Source organism: Melanostigma gelatinosum (genome assembly GCF_949748355.1).
Source record: "Melanostigma gelatinosum genome assembly, chromosome: 7".
Taxonomy (NCBI): domain Eukaryota; kingdom Metazoa; phylum Chordata; class Actinopteri; order Perciformes; family Zoarcidae; genus Melanostigma; species Melanostigma gelatinosum.
The window spans coordinates 7,403,828-7,426,443 of NC_136640.1; the positions used below are offsets into that span (position 1 = coordinate 7,403,828).

The 22,616-nt window shown below is 43.3% G+C and overlaps 2 protein-coding genes across 6 annotated transcripts; both read left to right on the top strand.

The window, feature by feature from the left end:
* The first annotated feature begins 257 nt into the window (after positions 1 to 257).
* Positions 258 to 9,585, top strand: npat (nuclear protein, ataxia-telangiectasia locus). Of its 4 annotated transcripts, none has more exons than XM_079272239.1 (17): positions 258 to 412; positions 659 to 777; positions 898 to 958; positions 1,054 to 1,126; positions 1,267 to 1,307; positions 1,469 to 1,711; positions 1,921 to 1,996; positions 2,719 to 2,791; positions 3,183 to 3,274; positions 3,417 to 3,498; positions 3,813 to 3,909; positions 4,003 to 4,119; positions 4,297 to 5,703; positions 6,055 to 6,155; positions 6,369 to 6,456; positions 6,589 to 7,949; positions 8,892 to 9,585. In XM_079272239.1, the coding sequence occupies exons 1-17, from the start codon at positions 376 to 378 to the stop codon at positions 8,970 to 8,972; spliced, it is 4,149 nt and encodes a 1,382-aa protein (XP_079128365.1). In that variant the 5' UTR covers positions 258 to 375; the 3' UTR covers positions 8,973 to 9,585. The 4 variants fall into 4 exon arrangements, with proteins under 4 accessions (XP_079128365.1, XP_079128367.1, XP_079128366.1 ...); XM_079272241.1 differs by having other exon boundaries at positions 4,297 to 5,646; XM_079272240.1 differs by having other exon boundaries at positions 3,186 to 3,274.
* Positions 9,586 to 10,109: 524 nt separating this feature from the next.
* Positions 10,110 to 22,458, top strand: LOC306780377 (vacuole membrane protein 1-like). 2 transcript variants are annotated; one of them, XM_079272732.1, is made up of 12 exons: positions 10,110 to 10,140; positions 10,655 to 10,760; positions 11,064 to 11,196; positions 11,370 to 11,460; positions 11,872 to 11,982; positions 15,218 to 15,385; positions 15,633 to 15,764; positions 17,484 to 17,564; positions 17,681 to 17,797; positions 19,054 to 19,115; positions 20,594 to 20,693; positions 21,384 to 22,458. In XM_079272732.1, exons 2-12 carry the CDS (start codon positions 10,682 to 10,684, stop codon positions 21,525 to 21,527), a joined length of 1,218 nt encoding a protein of 405 aa, XP_079128858.1. In that variant the 5' UTR covers positions 10,110 to 10,140; positions 10,655 to 10,681; the 3' UTR covers positions 21,528 to 22,458. The 2 variants fall into 2 exon arrangements, with proteins under 2 accessions (XP_079128858.1, XP_079128857.1); XM_079272731.1 differs by having other exon boundaries at positions 10,125 to 10,253; positions 21,384 to 22,455.
* Positions 22,459 to 22,616: the final 158 nt, after the last annotated feature.

Genomic DNA, 22,616 nt, shown 5'->3' on the forward strand with positions numbered 1-22,616 from the left:
GTTTCCGGTTAGTTTAGAGCCAACGGTCAAACGAACTTACTGTTTGGTCGGGTGCAATATTATTAAAGTGTTAGAAAGCATATAGAAGGCATTTCCGATATATTGCATGTATATATGTATAGAGCAGGGTGTAGTGGCGTTTGACGTTTCGGATTGGACTTCAACTACCAGCACTCCCGTCGGGATGTTAATTCACAAACTTCCGGGTTACGTGCTTGAGTTCCCCGCCTTTTGAGTAAGCGACAGCATCCCAGGACCTTCACAATAATAACCGCTGACGGTTTTTTAAATTCGACTAGGTATAACAGATTGTTTGAGAGATTTTTCTCAACATGTAGCTTCCTCTTGACTCCTAATATCAACCAACAGGCAGCCATGTTGCTGCCGTCTGACCTCGCCCGGCTTGTTTTGGGTAAGTCTAATCAAGGTTTTAGTGTTGTCGTTCGAAGCGAAGCTGTAGCTGTACGTTAGCGTTAGCCAAACATGATTCACAAACTTAACGTAATTAACGTGAACTGTGAAAAGGTGGCTCAATGCGTATCGCCGTTACCAACCGTCAACGATAAACCTGCAGTGCATTTTGATAATTAACTGTCTAAATTTGCCGCCTGAGCTTTGTTATGCTGCTCTTATGATGTTGGTAAACGTCCTTCTTCAGGGTACCTTCAAGAAGAGCGACTGTGCGCGACAACCCAAGCTTTCATCCACGAGTGCCCAAACCTGAAAGAGTACGCCGAACACTCCACAGAAGATGGGACTATTCCTGCTTGTGTTTTTGTAAGTGCGCCTTTTTGTCTCTGATAGGCCCCCTTTTCACACACTCTTCAGTGTGTATGTCATGATGCTCGTACATTGAACTGCACATCTTTGATTTCTCTTGTTTGTCTCCCCCCCCAGTCCATCTTTGGGAAAGGCCTGACAACCATCCTAAACGAGTATGTAGCTGCCAAAACAAAAGGTGCGCTTATCTGACATTGTTCCACCTAGAAACATGTAGAATTTGTTATATGTTCTTAATGTGTCGTGCTTATGTTTTGGGTCATTTTTCAATAGAGTCTTGTCATGAGGTCCCTGCAGTGATGACCTCGTTGTGGAAAAAGCTGGACTTTACGCTCAACCAGATCAAGTAAGGAGCTTCAAGATTCATCTTCTAAATCACTGCAACTAAGTTTTAACTGACCACCGTCTCAAATCTGAGTGACTTCTATTCAAAGCTGACCCTCAACATTGTTATTGTTCCATTATTCTTCTATATCTTATCCTTAGGTCATTGCAGAATTCCCCGGCTATATCAGCACATCAAAGAAGTAAGTCTGTTATTAGTTTTTCCATTTTAATATAAGATTTTTTTATTTTGTTGTGACAAAAGGTACATTACTGCTACTGCAATGTTACCAATGTTTTTTTAATTGACACCCACCCAAGTTGGTTTTAGGGCCTTTCATTTACTAGTCTCTCTTCATTGCAGTACGTTCACGCATCGGATTGGCTAACATGGCTAGACAGCGGGCATTGACCGTGGCTTCGGCTGCTAGTGTCGTCTGCTCATCGGTCTCTGAGACGAGCTCCATCATCAGCCCTGCAAACATCTCCCACAGCATGCTCGGCCACTCCACTCCCGTGAGCTACACTGCCGCGCACGACCGACCAGCCACCGGCAGTGGCGCACACCAGCAGATCCATGATGGCAGCCGGTTACTAAATACGCCCAGTCAGTACCACAAAATAGGCAGTACTCTATATATTTTGCTTTTATTGACAGTGCAGTTGAGGTGACATTTTTCATACTGTAGTGATGTTGAAACAAACATGTATTCTGATTTTCTTTGAACAAAAGTAGACTTGTGTTTTTGATGATTGATGATTGTCACAAAACAAATTTGCTTGTGTATGATGTGTGACGTAATGTGTCCACCACAGGGGATTCACCAATACAGATAATTGTTTCAGAACATCGGCTGAATCCAGGTCCAATGTCTCCTGGACGGCGGAAATGGTGAGACGGATTATTATTGTTATGTTGCAGTTAACGCATTGATGCATTGGATTGACGAAGCTGCTTTCTCGATGCAGAACGACAGTACAGAAGTAGATGTAAATGCTTATTCGGGGACTTGACTAGAATGCATACCGCATTGCATCATGGGATGTTAATGCCGCTGTAGTGTCCAGTCTTTGCATACTGTAATATTAGACTGGAAATACTATGCAACTCACAGCCTATTGGTTCCATACTAAGAGTTCGGACATATTGAAACTCACATTCTGTTTTAGCTAATAAATAACAGGACATTTTGGAAATCACCAAAATGTCTACCGTGAAAAGAACTACTGCAGTTTTGATATTTTAATCAATGTGTCTGTATGACTGGGGCTCAAACTCTGTGTGCGAGGTACAGGGCCTCGGTTTAGACCTTATTCACAGCAGACATTTGCACGGCTGACATGTGATTGCAGGGAAAGTAAGGGTGCTGCTTATTACATTTAATGGACTGTCTGTTTCAGTCAGCTGAGCAGAATAGAAGGACTGCGGAACTGCTTCATCTAGCTGGAAAGGACTCATCGTTAATGTTATTAGTTACACCTGTGTTTTTCCTGTTAACGGCTTTAATTTGGGGTGTTTCTGTATGAGATAGCGCGTCATCATGTTGATATTGTGTTGTCCATGCCTTGTGTGTGTGTGTGTGTGTGTGTGTGTGTTTGTTCTGCTGCCTCCAGTACCCCCAGTAGATGTGCCATGACTGTCAGTACCCCCAATGCAGAACCTGAAGATGCTGACGGGAACTTTCCTGTAAGTAGATCTATATGTCAGGAGTTACGATGATGTTGTGCTGCAGATTAGGGCTAAATTACCTTTTTAGATTATCACCTCTTTAGGATCCCTGAAATAAATGTGTTTTTGTAGTATGGTGAATGACTGGATGCTCCAGACACCCGTTTGATCAGATTTTGGTTCATCGTGCAGGGCCAGCTTCACTGGGGAATGTCTCAACGCTTCTTTAATCTATTATTTGAGTTAGTGAGGGGTAAAAGGAACTGTTGTTTCTCAGACCAACAGTAGGTGACCTCAGCCTTACCTATGTGTTTCTGGAAGCAATTAAGTGATAGTAGAATGTCATGGAATCGGAGGTTTAAGTATTCATATATTTCTTTGACCTCACAACACATGCTAATTTCCACAGCAGCTTGTGATACAAAATGCACGTGCCAAGATATTGGGGGACCGATCGTTACAAGAGAAGCTTGCTGAAAACATCAACAAAATCCTCGCCAAGTAAGTTTTCAGTTTTCATTCCCTCACTACGTTTGTATTATGTTGTTGTGATAGATGATTTATGATTTTGTCGATGGCGATCAAAGTTGTGACATGTCTGCAAGCATGTTATCACATGGCCTTATCAATTTCTCCTCATCAGTGAGCCAACGCCCCAAACATCTAAGGGCCCTTCAAGTACAGTGGAGGCAGACCAGTCTATTGATGAAATCCTGGGATTACAGGTGCTGAAAAACTATGAATATGTATGTATGTATGTATGTATGTATGCGTGTGTGTATATGTGTATATGTGTATGTGTATGTATATATATATATATGTATATATATATATATATATGTATATATATATGTATATGTATATATATATATGTATATATATATTAAAATACACTATATATATATTAAAATACACTATATATATATTAAAATACACTATATATATATTAAAATATACTATATATTAAAAAAAAAAAAACAAGCTGTGCTTATTTTACTGTGTCCTTACATTATTTCCTTACATTTGTCCTCTGAAACAGGGGGAAATCCACATGAGTGACGATGCCATTCATGACATTTTGGAGCAAACGGAGTCCGACCCAGCTTTTCACGCCCTCTTTGAGCTCTTCGACTACAGTAACCTACTTTGCTTTCATTTTGTTTGCTGTCACTTCTTTTAATTGCTATAAAGCACCATAGAAAACCGAGTTTTATGATGTGTATTTACAGATAAAACACGATTCCCCGATGGCGAACCGGGGGATGGAGATATTGGCAGTATTCCAGAAGAGGGCGACCCCGCTGGACCTTCATCTACAGTCGGACCCCTTCTGAGTGATGATCCAGGTATTCTTACAATGTCACCTTTTGCTTATTGTCTGCCTCGCATAGGCCAAGGCAAGTTTCATGAATTCAAAGTTTGGAAGGAGAATAAGATAAAAATTGTCCTATTGAAGACCGCGTTGCATTAAATACACACATGGGGACAGATACTAATACTCAAATATTTATTTTATTTTTCAGTCACTGCACACCGAGATGCTAAGGCTTCGGATACAACGCCAATGGCCGTAAAGATGAGAGCTGGACAAGAGCATAGGACCAGGAAGTCTACTGCTCCCACCTTGTTGAAGAAAGTAGCGCTTGGCCCCAGCGGCAGAGTGTCTAGAATAGAAAACAGTTCCGCCAGGTTGTTAGTGAGTCACGGGGAGCATCGAGGTGTCTCCTCCGCTGCAGTGGACTCAAGCAGAAAAGAAAAGGCCTCCCTCTTCAATAACTTTGTTTTTGTAACACCGATGGATATTGATGAACCGTTGAACACCCCTCCCCCTCTTTCAGACTGTATGCTCATTCAGGAGCCCGCCACGAAGGATGGCCCGTCCATCATAACTTCCCCCAGTGAATCAACCCTTCTTCCCTCCGCTGTGTTTAATGTGCCGGAAACTACATCGTATGTCGTTCAAGGACCGGAGCATAAACAAGCTCCAGGATCTAAAGCGCAACTTGCTCCAGCCCCCACTGCTTTTTTGTTTCCTTTGCAAGGGGAACTAAACAACACTCCGATGCTGACGGCCGACCTACCTCATATGTCTCTTTCAGGCAGTGGGATAGACACTCAACCTGGGCCTTCTCTCTCAGTAACACCCGAATCTGCCTCTTGCACATCTCCTCCTAGCAGTGCCGCGGTCACAACTGTGCCTGCCTCGCCCTCATTGGCACCCACATCTGCTTCTACCTCTGCAACGCTAACGGCTACGCCCGCCTCATCCTTACCCGCCTCACCCGCATCCTCCTCCTCTTGTGCCCCAGTCGGTGCATCACCCGATCCTCCATCTGCCGACCACACCACTCCACGCAAGGCTGCAGCGGATTCCAGTAATATCGTTTCTTTGGAGATCATTATTAGCGACAACCAGGAGGAGGATTTTTCCAGCAACGCGGCCTTGAATCAGGCAATGTCTAGCATTTCTGGAGACAAGATACCCACCATCTACCTTTCCTCTCCAGCTAAGTCCTCCGTCGGCCCCGGCACACCAAAGGCCACCTTGGATGAGGCGGCACAGGCAGTTAGTGGCTTACAAACCTCTGAGGCGCACGCCGGTCCTCTCAGCTGCAAGACTGGAGCTGTAGTGGCATCCCCGTTAACGGGGACGTTACAGGCCCAGCAAAACTTCATAATTCAGCTACCCCTGAACACGGCTAACCCTGCCCTCCAAGGAGCCACTGCCAGCTATTTCCTTGTGACTGAGTCCCCTACTGCAGATGCTCCAGCCAGACAGGTGCTACTGTCTGCTGGAGTCTCAACGGTGCAGCCTTTGCTCACCAACCAGTACGGGGTGACCACACCATCTCGCTCTCGAGGCTCCTCCACCGGTAAGAGACAACAGACTACAGTAGTGGGTCATCTCGGTAGACAGAAAGTATTCTCTAGTAAGTATCACCAGCTGGCTTTGGTTTTTGTAGTTGCATCTTTTTTATGTTTAGTTTGTAATTGTCTTAACTTACTGTGAAAGGGACACTCTTCCCCTTACTTTGGGCGTGGCAAACATTAGACAATATCGCTTTGACCCCATTTTTATAGAATGTGATCATGTGTATTGATAATGAGTTATGTTCCTATGAAGCGATACATAATGCACAATTTGGTACACAGGCTGCAGTGCAAAATACCTGAAAATATAAAAGATGTTGAGTACCTCGACAGAAAATTCAGGAAACTCTAAAGAGCAAAGTTAATTTAGATTCGTTTTTTTGCCATAATTCATTTTTTATTTTGTGCAGGGCCAACACTCATCTTACCATCACCTGTTAAGCCCATGCTGCTTCCTGTTTCTGTTGTGGGGCCGAATACTCTGGGGAAGGTCCAGATGCTGTCCAATCAGGTAACAGAACTTTATCTGCACTTCTTCAGTTGGTAGTCAAAAGGTATTTCCTTTCTTAACACGTTTACCTAAATAATAACATGACTCCTGATCATTCTGATGATCATCTACCACTCTGCACCAATTGTGTTGTGTATGGTAAAATGAACATTAATGCATCACTTTTAGCAACGTCCAGAATAAGAAAACGTATCAACATTGTTGTATTTACAGCTTGTTGCCGTACCAAACCCAGCACCGGTACAGCAGCCAGAAACTGTCACGCCAAAGTCTCCCTCAATCAAATGCTCAACACCTGCTGGTGAGTTGCAAGTTGAATTGGAGCGGTGCCAGCTCGTGCAATAAAATGTTTTGCTTCATGTTACCAAAGGATGTCCTCTGTGTTTCTCTGCTTAATGTTTTAATGTCACTACCTTCTTTCTCTGAATTCCAGGCCCTGAGCAACACCTGGTCGGTAACTTGGCTCAACCTGTGTTGGCTGAAAACACAGACCAGCAGGAGACGGCAACGGGTCCTCATCATAGGAGAATTCTATGCTTTGACTCTTCTGCAGAAGTTAAAGCACAAACTGCTAAAACAACAAGAAGCACCAAAGCTACATCGACACCACGATCTGCCCAGCAGACTGAGAAAGATGATAAACAGTCGGGGACTCGTACTAAACCTTCTATCTTGAGTGGCAACAAGCCCCGGAGGAGAATAGAGACTGTCAGATGCTCTACAGATACCGAGACCGGAGGAAGCTTCATGAAGGAGGCAGAGAAGGCCACTCCTCCACAACAGCACAAGAAACATCCTCTTAAAAAGAACTATCGCAAACAAGATCATAGCACCCATAACGAAGAGTCTCAAAGGGCAAGTACCAGCAGGGTTGATGCCCCTCAGCCCGAGACTTTGAAAAACTCAGACTCGGGAAGGAGATCAAAATCTATAGACGGCATACACAATAATGATAAGGATGGTGATGCAGCACAAGCGACGGATTCTCGTACTTCGAAGTCCTTGTCTTCTGATTCTGCTCTGAAATCAGGAACTGTAAAGGAGAAAGAGGAGAGCAGCAGGAAAGAACCTGCAGAAAAGGCTGCTGGCAAATCACGAGAGGGGCGCACAGAAACGAGGACTCCTACTCATGAGATGCCAAATGTGACGGCTAACAAGGAAAATGAGATGAAAGGCAGCTTGCAAGAGCAGCAGCAGTCGACGCCTTCATCCTCAGCATTAAGAGACTTCAGCCCTCCGGTTGTCACCCAGCCTGCATCGAATCCTCAGTCCAAGGCTACAAAAGCCCCCTCAAAGACCAGCTCTCTGGCTAAACAGGCAGCTGAGATGCTGCAGGACATCCAGGGGCTCAACTCTCCTTCCTCCCCAGTGAAGAGGCCCGGAGCAGGCGGCTCAGACCACAGCCTTCCCTGTACCCCGGGGACTGGTCGCAGCCAGGAGGAGTCCGCTGACCGCGCCCGGACTCCTTCCCGACAGAGGAAAGGTAAAGATGGAGAGGGGACTCCCAAGCACCTGATTCCTCCCAACACCCCGGACGTCCCCACCTGCAGCCCAGCCAGCGAGGCCGGCAGTGAAAACAGCATCAACATGGCCGCCCACACGCTCATGATTCTCTCGCGTGCCGCCATCGCCAGGACGGGGACTCCACTGAAGGACAGCTTGCGTCAGGAGGAAGTGGGAGACAAATCGCCCACGAGCTCAAAGAACTCTAAGAAACGCAAACAGCCTTCTCCCACGGCCAGCCCGCGTGCAAAGAAGGACTCAAAACAATCTCCCAGCCAAAAGACAGACCGGGTGAGTACCACACGAGGATTTATCATGTTTAGAATGTGTTTGGCTGTTAAAACTAGACCTACTTTATGTTATAGACAAGTTCTGCTCCAACAGTGTTCTGATTATAGATGTAGGGCTGCAGACAACGACATTTTTCCGTTTTAATCGTTTGGTCCATAAATTGTCCATAATGGTCCATAAAAAAAAGAAACAATTTAGAAAAGCCCACGGTGATGTCTTCAAATCGCCTATTTCATCAAAACTCTCAAGATTTTCTGTTTTTTATCAAATATGGAAAGCTGCCAGTTCTCACATTTGAAAAAAGATTTAATAAGGGTATCTTTGATATTTTGGATTTAAAAATGACATTAAATCATTGAAAGCAATGAATCAATTAGCAGTATAGTTGCAGATTCATTTTCTGTTGATCGATTAATTGACAAATTGTTTCAGCTCTACTTGAAAGCCTTGCTGTTGTAGCTATAATTTTAAACATACAGTACTCACCCCTCCCACAACCCTGAGAGACGACCAATACACTCTGGTTTGCTCTCTTAAGCAATTCTAATGATTAAATGTTAAAATTGTAAACTGATGAACGTTAAGCTTAGTCTTTAAAGTTAGGACCTGACAAGCTGAGAATGAGAGATGTCCTAAAATGACATGCCGGTTTGGTGCATTGGACTTTCTTTGCCTGTAGGTGTGAATGTGTTGCCATGTGTTCGACTGGCAGTCTGCGCACGGTGCCCCTCTGTGGCCCTGAACAAGATACGCCGTTTACAGAGTGGATGGATTTAGGTGACAGTGCGGCCTTTACTCTAGTGCCACCATCAGGCTGATCTTTACTATTATTTATTGTTTGCCCCGTTCATTAAGAACTAAGAGTACTCGAGTTGTCTCTGTTTTGCATCCATGCAACACTGTCACTGTTGTGTAATTCTGACTTTTTGTTTCAATCTGCAGGAAAGGAAGAAACTTGTAGATTTATTCCCCCATGACCTGGATGTGGATAAGTTCCTGTCCTCACTACACTATGATGAGTGAAACCGGACCCTCCAAAGGAAAGGACCTCCGTATCGCTACCTGCTTAAGTTACTATCCAGGAATAGAACAAGCCATCTGCTAAATCAGTGCCTATGGTTCCTATTAGGGACCTTGCCTGAGACCGTATAAACTGAAATGTCTCCTTCAGCCAATGAGGGGCTTTGATTTGGTTGATCAGCTTCCATTGTGGATGATCTGCATAACGTCTTGTTTGATGCAGCTGTGGAGCTTTGTTGTATTCCCCCTCCCCCCTCAAGCATTTTCTTGGTCAATATTTGACCCTAGTCTGATAAATCCAGCTTCCACTGGCTGATAGGCTGGTGTACAAATGTGTTTTGATAATTTGAATACTGAAGACTCTCATTGGTTTTAGTTTGTCATGTTCAGTGAAGTCTGGTTAATTGAAAAATACAAAAATGAAATTATATTTTATGTCTCACACACGTATACATACATGGAATAATGAGACACACAAAATGGCTGCAATTGTTCAAAATTGCATACTCAAGCTTCATTCACTGTAATAAAACAAAGTCTTTGTGTATTTTTCCTCAGTGTACACAGATGTGTTTGGCTTGAATGTCATGTCATGAAGTTCAATAAATTAAGTTTTGCGCTCTCTGAGTAAAATAATGATCTCTGTTCAGTCTGCATCATTGCAGTGAGGTAAAGGGTCCTGGCCTAAAAGGAGATCCATCAAGTATACAGTGCAGGCCTGTTTTACAGTTGAACACTCCTGACAGACAAGACACTGAGGCTGACCAACAATGTTCAGACTTGATTTAGGATGAATGCCATCTTCATCTGGTTCTAGACTAATATTGCGCCATGGCGCAAGGTTAAAACTAACCCACTGCGAGTGTTGCAATAGTCTCACTTTTTTGGCAAATTTGGCATCCTCTGATTGGACCATGACACACACTCGACGGAAATACGTCTCCAATCCAATTTCACAATAAAAGCATCACCTTTATGAGTTAAATCTTATTGAATTAGAAGGCAAGACTGTGCTTTATATATACTACGCATTGTTTCCACGTTGATACAACGGATTATTTCACCACACCAGGATAACAAAATTAGCTTGAAGAAAAATATTTCACGACTGAACGGGTGTTACTTTTAACACGTCCGGCGTTTGTTTCCGGGTCTGGAGGACAGGAAAGAGGTACGACTGTCATGATTTTAACAAACATCGCGCTAGAGCCCCTCAGTTTGGAGTAAATGTCATTACTATAGCAGCAGAACGACCAGGACGTTTTTTTACATATCTCCTCACAAGTAAGGCGACTCCTCATTAATATTAAAACCCTTTGATGTAGAAACTGCCTCCGTCCCTATCTTAGCCGTTAGCATGGTGGCTAACCGGTTAGCATGTGGAGGATTGTTATGTGCACGCATTTGGCGTCATATCTTGTGACAGATTAAACCACAAAGCGATGATTATTAAGTAAACCACACGGTGTTGTCACGAGACAGTTGGTGACATGCTCGTCTTATATCTTATGTGATATTTAGTCTTTTTGTAATCTCATTTAAATGTCTGTCGGCGTGTTGACGAGATATATATATATATTTTTAAGCTGATAAGGTTTTCCAGACAGGCATGTGCTCTTTGGTCAATATGAAACGAAAGAACAGTGAGGGAGCGACTGTTATTCTCTTGTTCTCTTGTCTCCTAGCCTGACCTGCTGAGACCTTGATAAGACATGATGGCAGCCAATGGAGCGAGCTGTGCACGGCCACAGAAACGTGCAGCCAGAGACAAACACAACGGCAAGTCAACAGGTCGGTAAACGTCAAACATTTTAAATGTGTACATTAGAAGAAGTCAACGCTCATCTCCGATGTGTCCCTGTCCTGACACGTGTAGCTGGTGTTATCTCTGATGCCACAGTACGATAACCCGCCATATAGTTTGAACAAGTCATAAACACCCTGATTCATTCAAACTACTTGGCTTGTAATAGAGCTGGTTGGTGTCACGTGGTATCATGTATTTACCATTAGCCGCTCAACAGAATACAATAGTTGTAGTAGAGGCAAGTATGACAGTATTGGAGGTTGATTGCGATTCTGTCTGCTCTCCAGACTCTTCGGTGAGAGAGAGGCGACAGAAGGATAAGGAGGACCGCCTGTCTCTGGTGGTGTGGAGGAGGCCCGTCACCACACTACACTATTTCCTCCTGGAGACTCTTATCAAGCTAAAGGAGTGGACCTTGAAGTAAGACGTTGAACAGGTTTTTCTCGTGTTTTTGTCAGGATGTTTGCGTCATATCTGTTTTTCTTGTTAATCTAGGCTGTATTGCTCACCAGCATACCCTCTGACTTAAATAATAATTAGTTATTTGATCTTGTTTCCTTATTGACATTTTGTTTCCTTTCCTTCCTGTTCAGGCTTTGGCAGCGACGAGGCGCAGTGTTCTTAGTTTTGTTGTTATGTTCTCTGTTCTCCTTCGCCTACTCTACGGAGGGAGCACACCAACAAGTAAGGCTTGATGTTAATAATCAACACCACTCCTCTGTCACCGGCCTGTTTAAAGGTCAATGATAGTCACTCTTTAGCCACCTAAAACATTCTTGTAAGAAAGCTGTTGGGAAATAATGAGGTCAAGTAACCTATTATCATCCTGTCAGTTGGCTGAAAGTTGTGTTTACTGTTCGCTTAAAGCATCACCAAGCTTCAACATAAAATGTATCTCCTTATATTCCCCACATTTATAATGATGAACTAATATGTAACTCCCGACAGCGCTTAAGTGAATCATTAAATATCAGTACGAAAGACTCAAACTGTTATTCACAGTAATTTAGAATTGGCTTTTTAAAAACAGAAATAATTCAAGCAGCATTTCCTGTTTCGTCTGCCTTCTAATCTGTTTTATTTTCCTCACTGAAGTATGTCAAGTACCTGGAGAAGAGGTTCCTGTGGTGTGCCTACTGGGTAGGCCTTGGGATCCTGTCCTCGGTTGGCCTTGGGACCGGCCTGCACACCTTTCTCCTCTATCTGGTAAGATAACACTGTTTGGCAGAAGTGTACGCACCAGTTTGTGTATTGGGTTAGGACAAAATACAGACACGCTATCCCAAAAAAAGATATGAAATAAAAAGTATCAGGCTGCACTGAATTATGAAAGTGCTGCAATCCCAGCACTTTCATCACTGCGAGGGCAGCTGTGGCTGTGAAGAAATCTTCCGTCTTAAGATGAGCAACATGGCAAAAGTGAGGAAAAATATAAACGAACACATCTTTATGAATGTGAAGCCGTCGACTGTTCTGGCTCTACATAAAGTTCAAACCAACTGGCGCAAATGTTGATGTCATGCCATTTAAATAAGCAGCATGAAATTGTAGAAATTGGGGAAAAAATGGCGAAGAAATGCCGGTCAATGATAAAGTAATTTGCCCACCTGTACACACTAAGTGCAAACAAAAACAGACACAATAAATGTAACGTTCCACTTAAACTACATTAATATCTAATCATCCACATGTTTTTGTCACGATTGTAGCCATTACTACATTTACATATATCCGGGAAAAGTGACCCAGCTGGCCAACATGCGACCCATTTCTCAACAGTCAAAAGGCTGCAAAATGAAAATGTCTCGACGGACAAACTGCTCTATTATCTGGTCGGATGTACTCGGCATGAGTCAGGATGTCCTGTGTGTATCTATAGTGTGCAGGCTGACATCTCATTCACCACACACTTCCCTTCTAGACATACCTGCCTAATGGACATAAAAGCTCCACGTCTGTCTATTCCTGCAGTTGCCAGAGGATGGCGTCACACTCCACAGTCATTGTCTTCCACTCATTCCATTTTGTCACCCTTCAGATCCAGAGCGAACCAAAAGTTCAGTGTCATTTTCCCCCTGACATGCAGTCACAGAATGACCGTATGACTGAGTCACCAAAATGTGTGTCATTTGTCTTGGTTGTGGTAAAAAAAAGGAGAACGTAGCAACATAAAACCAGAGTGCGACATAGTCCTCTTTAGACCGATGATGTGGCTTCTGTTCTGTGGAGTTTGTGCAGATATGGGGCCTGCTGAGTCAGATGTTTCCGTGATAATGAAATCATGGGAACAGATATTACTGGGCCCTCCATGTGTCGGAGATGCTGTGCACTCCTTCCGTTAATGCTTCACATTGTTTGTTTGACTGGGTTCACCGTCCTCTGTTGTCTATAGTTACTTTAAAAACTCAGTCCAGTAACGCAGCGGTGGCTCATGTTCTCTGACACTTGAGAAGGTGTGACCTCATCCTCTCTCCCTCCTCTGTGTGAGGGAGGTTTTCTCTCCATGAGGAGGCACCGCCATCTCCCCCGGATGGAACAACCGAGCATCTGTTCAACCAGTTTCTCCTCATTTCTTTTTTGTTTAAATGACCAGCTTTTACTTTACTATCATGCAATCTGTTTTTGACAACAACATTCCTTTGCGTCCCACTTTGATGGCCTACTTGAGGCTCTTGTGATCTTATGTTTTACTAAACCTGATAAAATGTTGGAATTCCCATCAGAAACATTGTGTCTAGACAATAAAATGTAAACAAGTATTCCCAAAATGTTGGTGGCTAGCAACCTTCATGTTACAGGAGAAAAGTGTTTTGTTGAAAGTCAGGACAATCCTACCATGTCTCTATTATAAGTGGGATGACTCTTGTGGCCCAATTAGCGACAGAAGTGGTGGTTTGAATTACAGTTAACTTCACATTATGAACTGAGCAAAGATTCTATTAGTTTCAAGGGGTTGTAGCCGTGGAGGAGTGCTTTTGAAGAAGTTTAGAAAAAACAGTTCCAGCTCATCATTCCTTTCCCAGCTCCTCTCTTAGACCTCCTGCTATCTCCTCACACCAACCCAGGCCCCCTTTATCGTAGCCCCCTCTGGACTGCCTTTTCTTCAGCTTTTCACACATGTTGACCATATGACGTAAGCCCTCTGCTCATAAGGAGACAATTTCCTGTGTGTCTATTCACTAGAACTTGGCTCGTGTTCACAGTGTCACAGTTCCTATCACTGCTGCCTACTCAGTGTTTATGTCAGCCATAGACGGGGAAAGCCCCGGTTTTAATTTTGAAGGAAAAACATCATCTCCCACCTGCACACGTTACACTGTGAAGTCACATCAAGCCTGAAGCATGAATAGATAGCCCCATAGAGAGGAGGACATCATCACGCTCATGGGAGAGGGGATTCACTCACCAGCATGATCTTATGATTCATCATGGTGTGTTGCAGCTCAGTGCTGGATTCTAGTCGTACTACTGTGGATGAAATAAGAGAAAAAGCATGTTCATACATTGCTTTTACTTGGAGATGTATCTATTTGATCATGGTTTGATTAAAGCTTCTTTTCCCCCTGTCATGATGGCGGCTAAATATGATGGCGTTGATCCAACCCTGTCTCCGTTCATCTCTTTGGTTTAGAACACGTCCTGATTCAAGTTTTGTATGATGCTCAGAGAATGATTCCTAATGTTGGTCACGTGCACTTATCAGGTCCAAATTAAAGTCAACCAGCACAGGGTGTTTTTCGCTAATTATTTGTTGGATTCCCGTGAAATGTGCTGAGGCTGTTCATGACCCCGAGAGGATTAGATCGTAACATTTTTGGAGACACGGAGAGCGACGCCCGAGAACTTCCCTCTTGCTCGATCCAGAGGTCAGAATGTCAACGTAGTCAATGTAGTTCCAGTCAACACAGATTAATTGTGCGCTGTCCATCTTCTGTCAGTGCTGCTTGTATCACCTGAAGGAGGCATAATGGAGGAGCTGTGTGCTAGTTACAGCGGGGCCCACTGTTGTTGAGGCCAGGTGGCTGGGCCTAACCAGACGTCTTTACAGTGATAAAGGATGACATGCCTACCTGTCGGAGAGAGACTGTGAGTCAGCTACCGTCGGTCTGTACCTGTGGGCACACGAGCTCCTTTAATCATGCAACAGCACATTCAATTCACCTAAAGTGCTTGTGTAGGGCTGTGCAATACAACCATATATCATTGTTAAAGGTTCAACAGTTACTGAATACTTAAATACACACAGTTGCCAGTTTATTAGGTACACCTAGCATTTACTGACCGGCGTGTACTTTAAGGAAATGATGACATGTGGTATTGGCAATATTTAAAACGTTCTTCTGTTGAGAATATTCAACAAGAGTAGGCTAATAATAGTATAGTATATGTCCTGAAGGTTCCCAGTTCACTAATGCAGCTCATCTGGTCTCACCTCTCTCAGGGTCCTCACATAGCATCGGTGACCCTGGCAGCATACGAGTGCAGCTCCACAGACTTCCCAGAGCCTCCGTACCCAGACCAGATCTTGTGTCCCCAAGGTGGAGGGCTGGAGGGGAGCATCTCCCTCTTCTCGATCATGTCAAAGGTCCGCCTGGAGGCCTGCATGTGGGTAAGTTTGAATAAAGAGACGGCTCAGTGATGCACACTGACAAAGGGCAAGACTGTTAGCCAGTGCCAGCGGTGGGTGGCATTGTGACTGCTGGAAACGCTACGATACTTGTATGTGTTTCAAAAGCTTGTGTCGTGTGTATGGAATTCAAAAGTTCATGGTGGCATGAATTAGTCGCCTGTGGGTGAATGTGGTGAAATGGATTAGCAAACGCTGACGTGGATCATTTGTGATTGTGCTGGTCTAGGGGGCAGGCACTGCCATCGGGGAGCTGCCTCCGTATTTCATGGCCAGAGCGGCTCGTCAGTCGGGAGCTGATCCAGAGGACGAAGACTACGAGGAGTTCGAGGAGATGCTGGAGCAGGCAGAGGGCGCTCAGGTCAGAGTCGCACACACACACACATCTGTTATGAGAACCAGTGGTTTTGTCATCAGCAGATCATGTGCACAAAAATACAAAGAATGTTTTGATCAAGATTTAAGAAGCAGCATCCACCTCAGATGATCTTTTCATTAGATTTGAAGTCGCAAACGGTTACACCTTAACGCAGAGTGTGTCGTCTAAAAATCTCACAAACACAAGTTAACTGTGAATAGGTTATATTTTCTTTATCCTCCAAATTTGTCACATTTAGTGCAGAAGTTATCCTCGATTCAACCTCCTGTCCTCATTGAAGACACGACAACTACCCTGAGTATTGAAGTGTTCATCCCTCTACTTGGGTCCATATTAGCACGGGTGTTTACACTTTACCAACCCACCCGATATGATCATATCTGATCTGGCCTCATCTTTATAATGCACGACTGACCATGGAGCCACTGTCCAGCGATTGGTCCTGAAGTGCCATGTGACTTCAGTGAAGCCCCTCCCCCCTTGCACTTCCAGTAAGTCTGTCTGTTTTGTGGGTGAGTCACCCTGAGCACAGCGCCCCCCTTTAATCATCCCCCGGGCTACGCTCTCTCTCCTGCCTCCCTCTTTCCCTCCCTCCTCTCTTTTCACCGGCCTCTAATTTGACTGACGGACAGTTCTGTCAGGAACCTAAGCTCACATGACTGGAGACGGCTGAGATCAGATGCTGAGTCAGCAGCAGCAACATAAGTCAGAGGGATTGTGTACGTTGTCTCCATGACCCGTTTCTCAGATGAATAGGCTCAAGAGGCCAAACCTCACATCACACGGGTCTCATCACGGGAATGTGTTCAGGACGTATCCGCGTGTGCATTTCTCACATGTTTCCTAAGCAACCGGCTCACAGGAGAGTCTGAAGCTTTTTCATTAACAGCTGAGGAACACATGGTTCATGGGAATCAATGTCACACAAAATATCTTAAGAAGTAGATTACTTCGAGGCGTGTGTCATAATAAATAATCTCAAGTCAGTATTCTTCATAGGACTAAAATAACTTGCGATACATTGAAACAAACTTGAAAAGAATGAATCATAACTTGGAAATATGGCAGATGTTTGTTTTTTTATGACAGTCACTATATCCTGAGTAGTTATTTTAAGTTACAGAATAACTTTAATGCGGCATCTTCAGGGTTTTTTGTGACATATAAAACAAAATTCTGAATTAAAAACAAATGGACTCCAAAAATAATTGGTATAACTAGAAATGAGTTGTTTGAAGATAAAATCAAAGATGAATTGTAGAGACTGAAATGTGAATGGCTTCCAAAATTGACGTTGATGAGCTGCCGCTTTAATCTCCCTCCTGCGTCGGCCGTCATCTCCACCATGTATTGTTGAAAGTAGCCGACGATGGCTTCTACCATCAAACCAACAAACTAAACCAAAATAGATTTTATTTCACTTCATACAGTGCTCATGAATAGCAGGTATTTCACCCCAGTACTCTCAACAGTACTCTCGTTTCTTGTAAAAGTCTTAGCAGAGAATCTGCTCATCAAACCACACATCTGTGAGAAACACAGCTCGAGTGTTTTCAGAAATGAATAAACGGATGACGTGTTGAGACACCCATGTATTTAAAACTTGTGCCGTGTCATGCCAGTCTTTTAAGAAGATCTTACCCATTCATGTCTGACGGCTGTAATGTGGTTTGAATCTGTTTTTGCTCTTTTGTTTTTCAGGATTTTGTCACAAGAGCTAAACTGGGAGTTCAGCATATGGTGCAGAAAGTGGGTTTTTTTGGGATCTTGGCTTGTGCCTCGGTAAGTTCTTTATAATGTACCAGCAAGTTTTATGCATGTGTGATGAAAGATTGATGTCTTTCCTCGTTTCAATAACCTGTAACAAGGGTAACTTATAGATTAATATGTGATTTCAGATCCCTAATCCCCTCTTCGACCTGGCTGGAATAACCTGCGGTCATTTCATGGTTCCCTTCTGGACCTTCTTTGGAGCGACTCTAATTGGGAAAGCCGTCATCAAGATGCATATACAGGTCGGTAGCTCAACTAAAAGCTTTTTTGTCAGAGGTGGTTATACACGAGCAAAGGACCAGTTCACATCGAATCACACCAGGTGTTTCCATTTTAACATAAAGAAAACCATACAGGCACACTTAGCTTCAAATATGACTCATCTCTTGTTTCATGTCATCACAATTGTCTGTCCACATAATGTAATAAATCATGTCAAAAAAAGGGGGGGGGGTATGCACTGCTGACTGATTCACAACCTCAAAACGTGTGGGAGAACTCAGATCAAACCTCCAGCTTAGATCACGGGTTGGTGGCTGTGAGAAACTCCTAATTGTGCACTTTTGGTTAACTCTTTCTGACTCTAGGCCTTTTGGGGATTCCTTATTCTAGTTTTAGCTTTGGGATGGATCCAGACTGTGTAAACAGGCTCCAGATGAAAGGAAGGAAGCTTTTAAGAAGTCTGAAACAAGAGTTTGGATAAAAAAAACCCTGTTAATTATGGGTCGATTGTTGAGTCTGCCACACCAGTGACTAATATAAGCCGATACAAAGGGAGTCTGTCTGCGGGTGAGTCGCTGAGTGTCGTAACAAACTGAGCCGATCCATCTCATGGTGGTACCAGCCAGTGATCTCACTCTGAGGCCTTCCAGACAAAGGTTGTGGATGTCGAGTGGACTTGAGAAGCTAGACATGAGGGGAGGAAGTTAAACAGCTGGTATGACACTGCGGGGGGGGCTCTTTGTATTATTATTTTTCCTTTTTTTTTGTACCTTGAACCACTTGGGCATCACGTGTCATGTCCTGTCTGATTTTGTCCAGGGGGCCATGTGTCATGCTGTTTAAAGCTGATCAGTTTCAGGACCGGAGAAAGAATATTGTGGTTTTGCCCCCCCCCCCCCCACACACACACACACACACACACACACTTTGGCACTTTGCAAAAACCACACAAAGCCCCCCGCAGCCCAGAATTTAGCTTACTGCCGGGTTTGGGTTTTGTAATTAGTGTGTCTGTGGACTGTGGCAGATGTGGCCTCAATTTTACACAGCTGTGCTGCTAAAATAGAAAATCTAAAGCTGTTTTATCCATCAATATAGTTCTGTTTGTCATGTGTGTTTCTCAGAGACACTTTGTTGTTTTGTCCCATGTCCTGTAAAACACCACTTTACATAAACGTATATCATTTTGTCAGGGAGGTTTTCTGTGTTGTATTCCTCTGCATATTATGAGAAAGTGATTGTTTTTAACGCTTATTAATCTCTTGTTTTCTTACAGAAACTATTTGTCATCATCACCTTCAGCAAGCACATAGTGGAGCAAATGGTGTCTCTCATTGGGTAAGTGTGTGCGTGAGAAAGACAATCAGGTAGTTTGTGGAGTCATTGTCTTCCCCTGGTGTTGTGGACGGCAATGCATTTGTAAACATTTTCAGATGCATTTTGACCACTGATTGAAGATCCTCTATGAATGAATGCCTTCACTGCGGGGGTGTACGTGCATGCGTTTAGCATTTTTCCACAGAAAAGGTATACCATCTGAGCATGTTGATCTGACTCACCAAGTTCAGCTTTCACTCAGATATTTGCCCCAGCGAGGCGGGAAACGCAATCATAGATCAGAGATAGAAAAAACCTTCTGACTGTTGAGCTAGTTTAAGGAGTTAAAGGTAACGGTAATGTCCTCATTGTTGGCTTTAACGAAGCACTTTGGGTGCTAAAATGTAGCATTCACAGTAAAAGAAAAACATAAAAAAGATACTAATTAGTAATCATTGTAGGTCAAGGAATGAATTATCAGTAGGCCAAATAAAAGCCAGTAAAGAGTTTAGTCAGACTTAATGTTAAGTTCATGAAAGACTAGATTGAATAAAAAACGAGCAGTTAGTCATCTTAATCTAATGTAATGTCCAGGTAGCTTTGACCTGAATCTATGGTCATAGCCGAGTGTTCTGTGTCTTTTTGATTGAAACATTAAATTCAAGGTTCTTTCCCATGAAGTTCAGACGGTGACTCGCCATGAGGGCTTCAGTGCTGATACAGGATGTTTTGTGTGTGCATGCTAAGTGGAAGAGATAGCAAGAAAGATGAATGAGTCAAACTAAAACTAGTTGGGTTTGTTTGAAATCAGCAATTACCCACTTCCCTTCAGCTATTAGTTGTTTAGTAAGTGATCCAAAAACATGTTTATGTCTCAAGTTGGGACAGAATTTAATGAATGCAGTGGGAAGTCTATGTAGAAAAGAGATCCCTTTCAACTGTACCACTGCTGACTAACATGTGGAACTAGAACTCCATTGCTTCTCTATGACGTGAATTAATGAGCTGGTATCCATTATGATTGGCCCCCTGGTGAGCTAATCCACATTACCAAATAAGGACATGAGCACGCCCTGATTGGATATCTTTCCACAAGAAGGCAGCAATGGTGGTAAAGGTGATGACATCATGTCGACTCACTTCCTGATTTAAGGGGCTGACACAGGCTCCTATAGAGAGCTGAGGAGTATAAGAGGAGGGCCGAAGGGCTTCTGCTTCATTCCTCTCTGCTGTCTGCTCCTGCTCACAGTAGGTGGAGGCTCCAAGATGGGCCCCTCATGTAGGACGGGGCCTCCAGCAGCTGTTACAAAGGATGCTGGTTGAGGACCTTTTGGTAGTGTTCAGGGAAAGAGAAGACTTCAGGCTCTTATAGGGAACAAGTGTTCTAAAGCTTCAGTTTTTTTGTGTCCTTGTCAAAGGAAGGGTTCTTTAAAGGGTAAGTGAACTAATGTTCTTCCTCCCCATCTCTTGTGTCTCTGTGTGGATGTTTGTGGTGTCAGGTCTGTGCCCAGAGTGGGACCATCACTCCAGAAGCCCTTCAGTCAGTACCTGGACGCACAGAGGAACAAGCTGCACCATGCTGGAGGAAGTGCATCAGCGGTAAGAGCAATACTAGTGGTAATATTTTACCACGCACCACTTTAGAATGATGACTTCTTCTTTATATTACCAAAATCTGACTTTTATTGATGTATTTATTTAAGATAAAACATTTTTTCTTTTATTGAGCCTTTTGTCGCGCTCTAGATGGCAAATATAAACAGAGTTGGCCGCTTGTTTTAATAAAGCCCAACTGATTTTTGAGGCCAATATTTATACTTTGGTGTTTAAAAAAAAGAAGAAAAAAAAGCTTTTTTTTCTCCTCGTAATTGCAAAACATAATAATTGTTTTAAACATCCTTAAATTGAGTTATTACCAAAGTGTGACTGTGTAATTATCAGTGCTCTCTGGTGGCCAAATTATGTAACTAAGATTTTTTTTTTAATGACCTCAAACATATCTTTACCATTTCGGTACTGCAATTTATTTTTAGTTATCAACCAGACTGGTGTAAAGAAATTGTCAAAAATCAAGGAATCAGTTCCGTAACAAAAAAAAGTAAAAAATATATTTTTGTGTATTTGCGAGCTGTAGTTTTTAGTTTGAGTCTTTGGCTGCGAGAGAACACTCACTCCATGGGTTACATGGATATTCGCAATATTTTTGCCCCATGAACTGTAATATTACAATATCCTTTTTTTATGACGGTAACTGATGGCATACGCACTCCCAATCTCTTGGGTTTCCAGGATGAGAACTGGCTGTCGTGGGTGTTTGAGAAGGTGGTGCTGGTCATGGTCTGCTACTTTGTCACTTCCATCGTCAACTCCATGGCTCAGAGCTACGCCAAGCGCCTGCAGCAGCAGAGGCACTCGGAGGAGAAGACCAAGTGATGGCGAGACGGAAGCGGCTCAAAACCATCCAAGTGACTGTGTTTCTGCTGCTGCTGCTGAGAGACCCTCCGCTCAGCCACGGCCACTGACGACTTAACAACAAACCTCACACCCCCCCTGCCCCCCCAATCCATTCTCAGAGGCCGGCCACTCAAAAAACCAGGCACTATTTGTTGGCGTGTGTGTGCGCGCGCTTTTGAGGATGTGTGTGCTGTTTGGCGTTTGTCCCTCTTCAGGTTTTGTAGTTCTTCCTCATCTCACTCTCTAGGTGTGTAGTGCGGTTGGTTTTATTGCTGATCTTAACGTGTTCCTTTCTGTTAAATTAACCCATTCGTTGACCTCAGATGTACAGCAGCAGTTCGGTGGTGACTGCTGTGTAGGTGCAGTGCCCATCAGACGCTATGCCTTATGCAAGACGGGGAGGTCGCTCTTCCCTTGAATATAGTTTTTGACTTAACTTGATTTTTATTTAATTTTGTAACATACATGTACGGATGGATCTTGACTTGTTTGTACAGTGCGCTGCCAAGATAACTGCTGTGGATGGTCTTTCTTTTCAGGGTTTAATTGTCCTGTTTTTTTGTCCTGTTAAAGACCAAATTTGTCTCTTTTTTTTGGTCTCTGGATTTGTTAGTTTAAAATAAGAAGAAAAAAAGAAGCAATATCAACTTAAGAGTGTTGTATTGATGGTTTGCACATTGTGTAAATATCTTAATATCTTTTTGACGGTATGCACAGATGTATTTCTATTCTAATTGTCTGTGTGGACATGAGTTAACTTGAACCAAAAAAAAAAAAAAGGTGATATCATGTGAAAAGTGACATTGTACTCTCGGCTAACTAGACCCATTTCTATTCTGTACATTTAGGTTGAACCTTGGATCAGATCATATATAAAACATGTAAATCATAGCACTGGTTTCCAGTCTGATTCTCTCTTCTGTTTCACATTCTTTCAGTTGAAGATTAACTTTTTAAATGTTCATCCTCATACGCTCTGATCTTGTGACGTTTAAAAACTTGTAAAGTTTCTTTCAACCCTCGTGACGGAGCTAATGATCCTCTTTAAGGTAAGTGAACAGTTCAGCA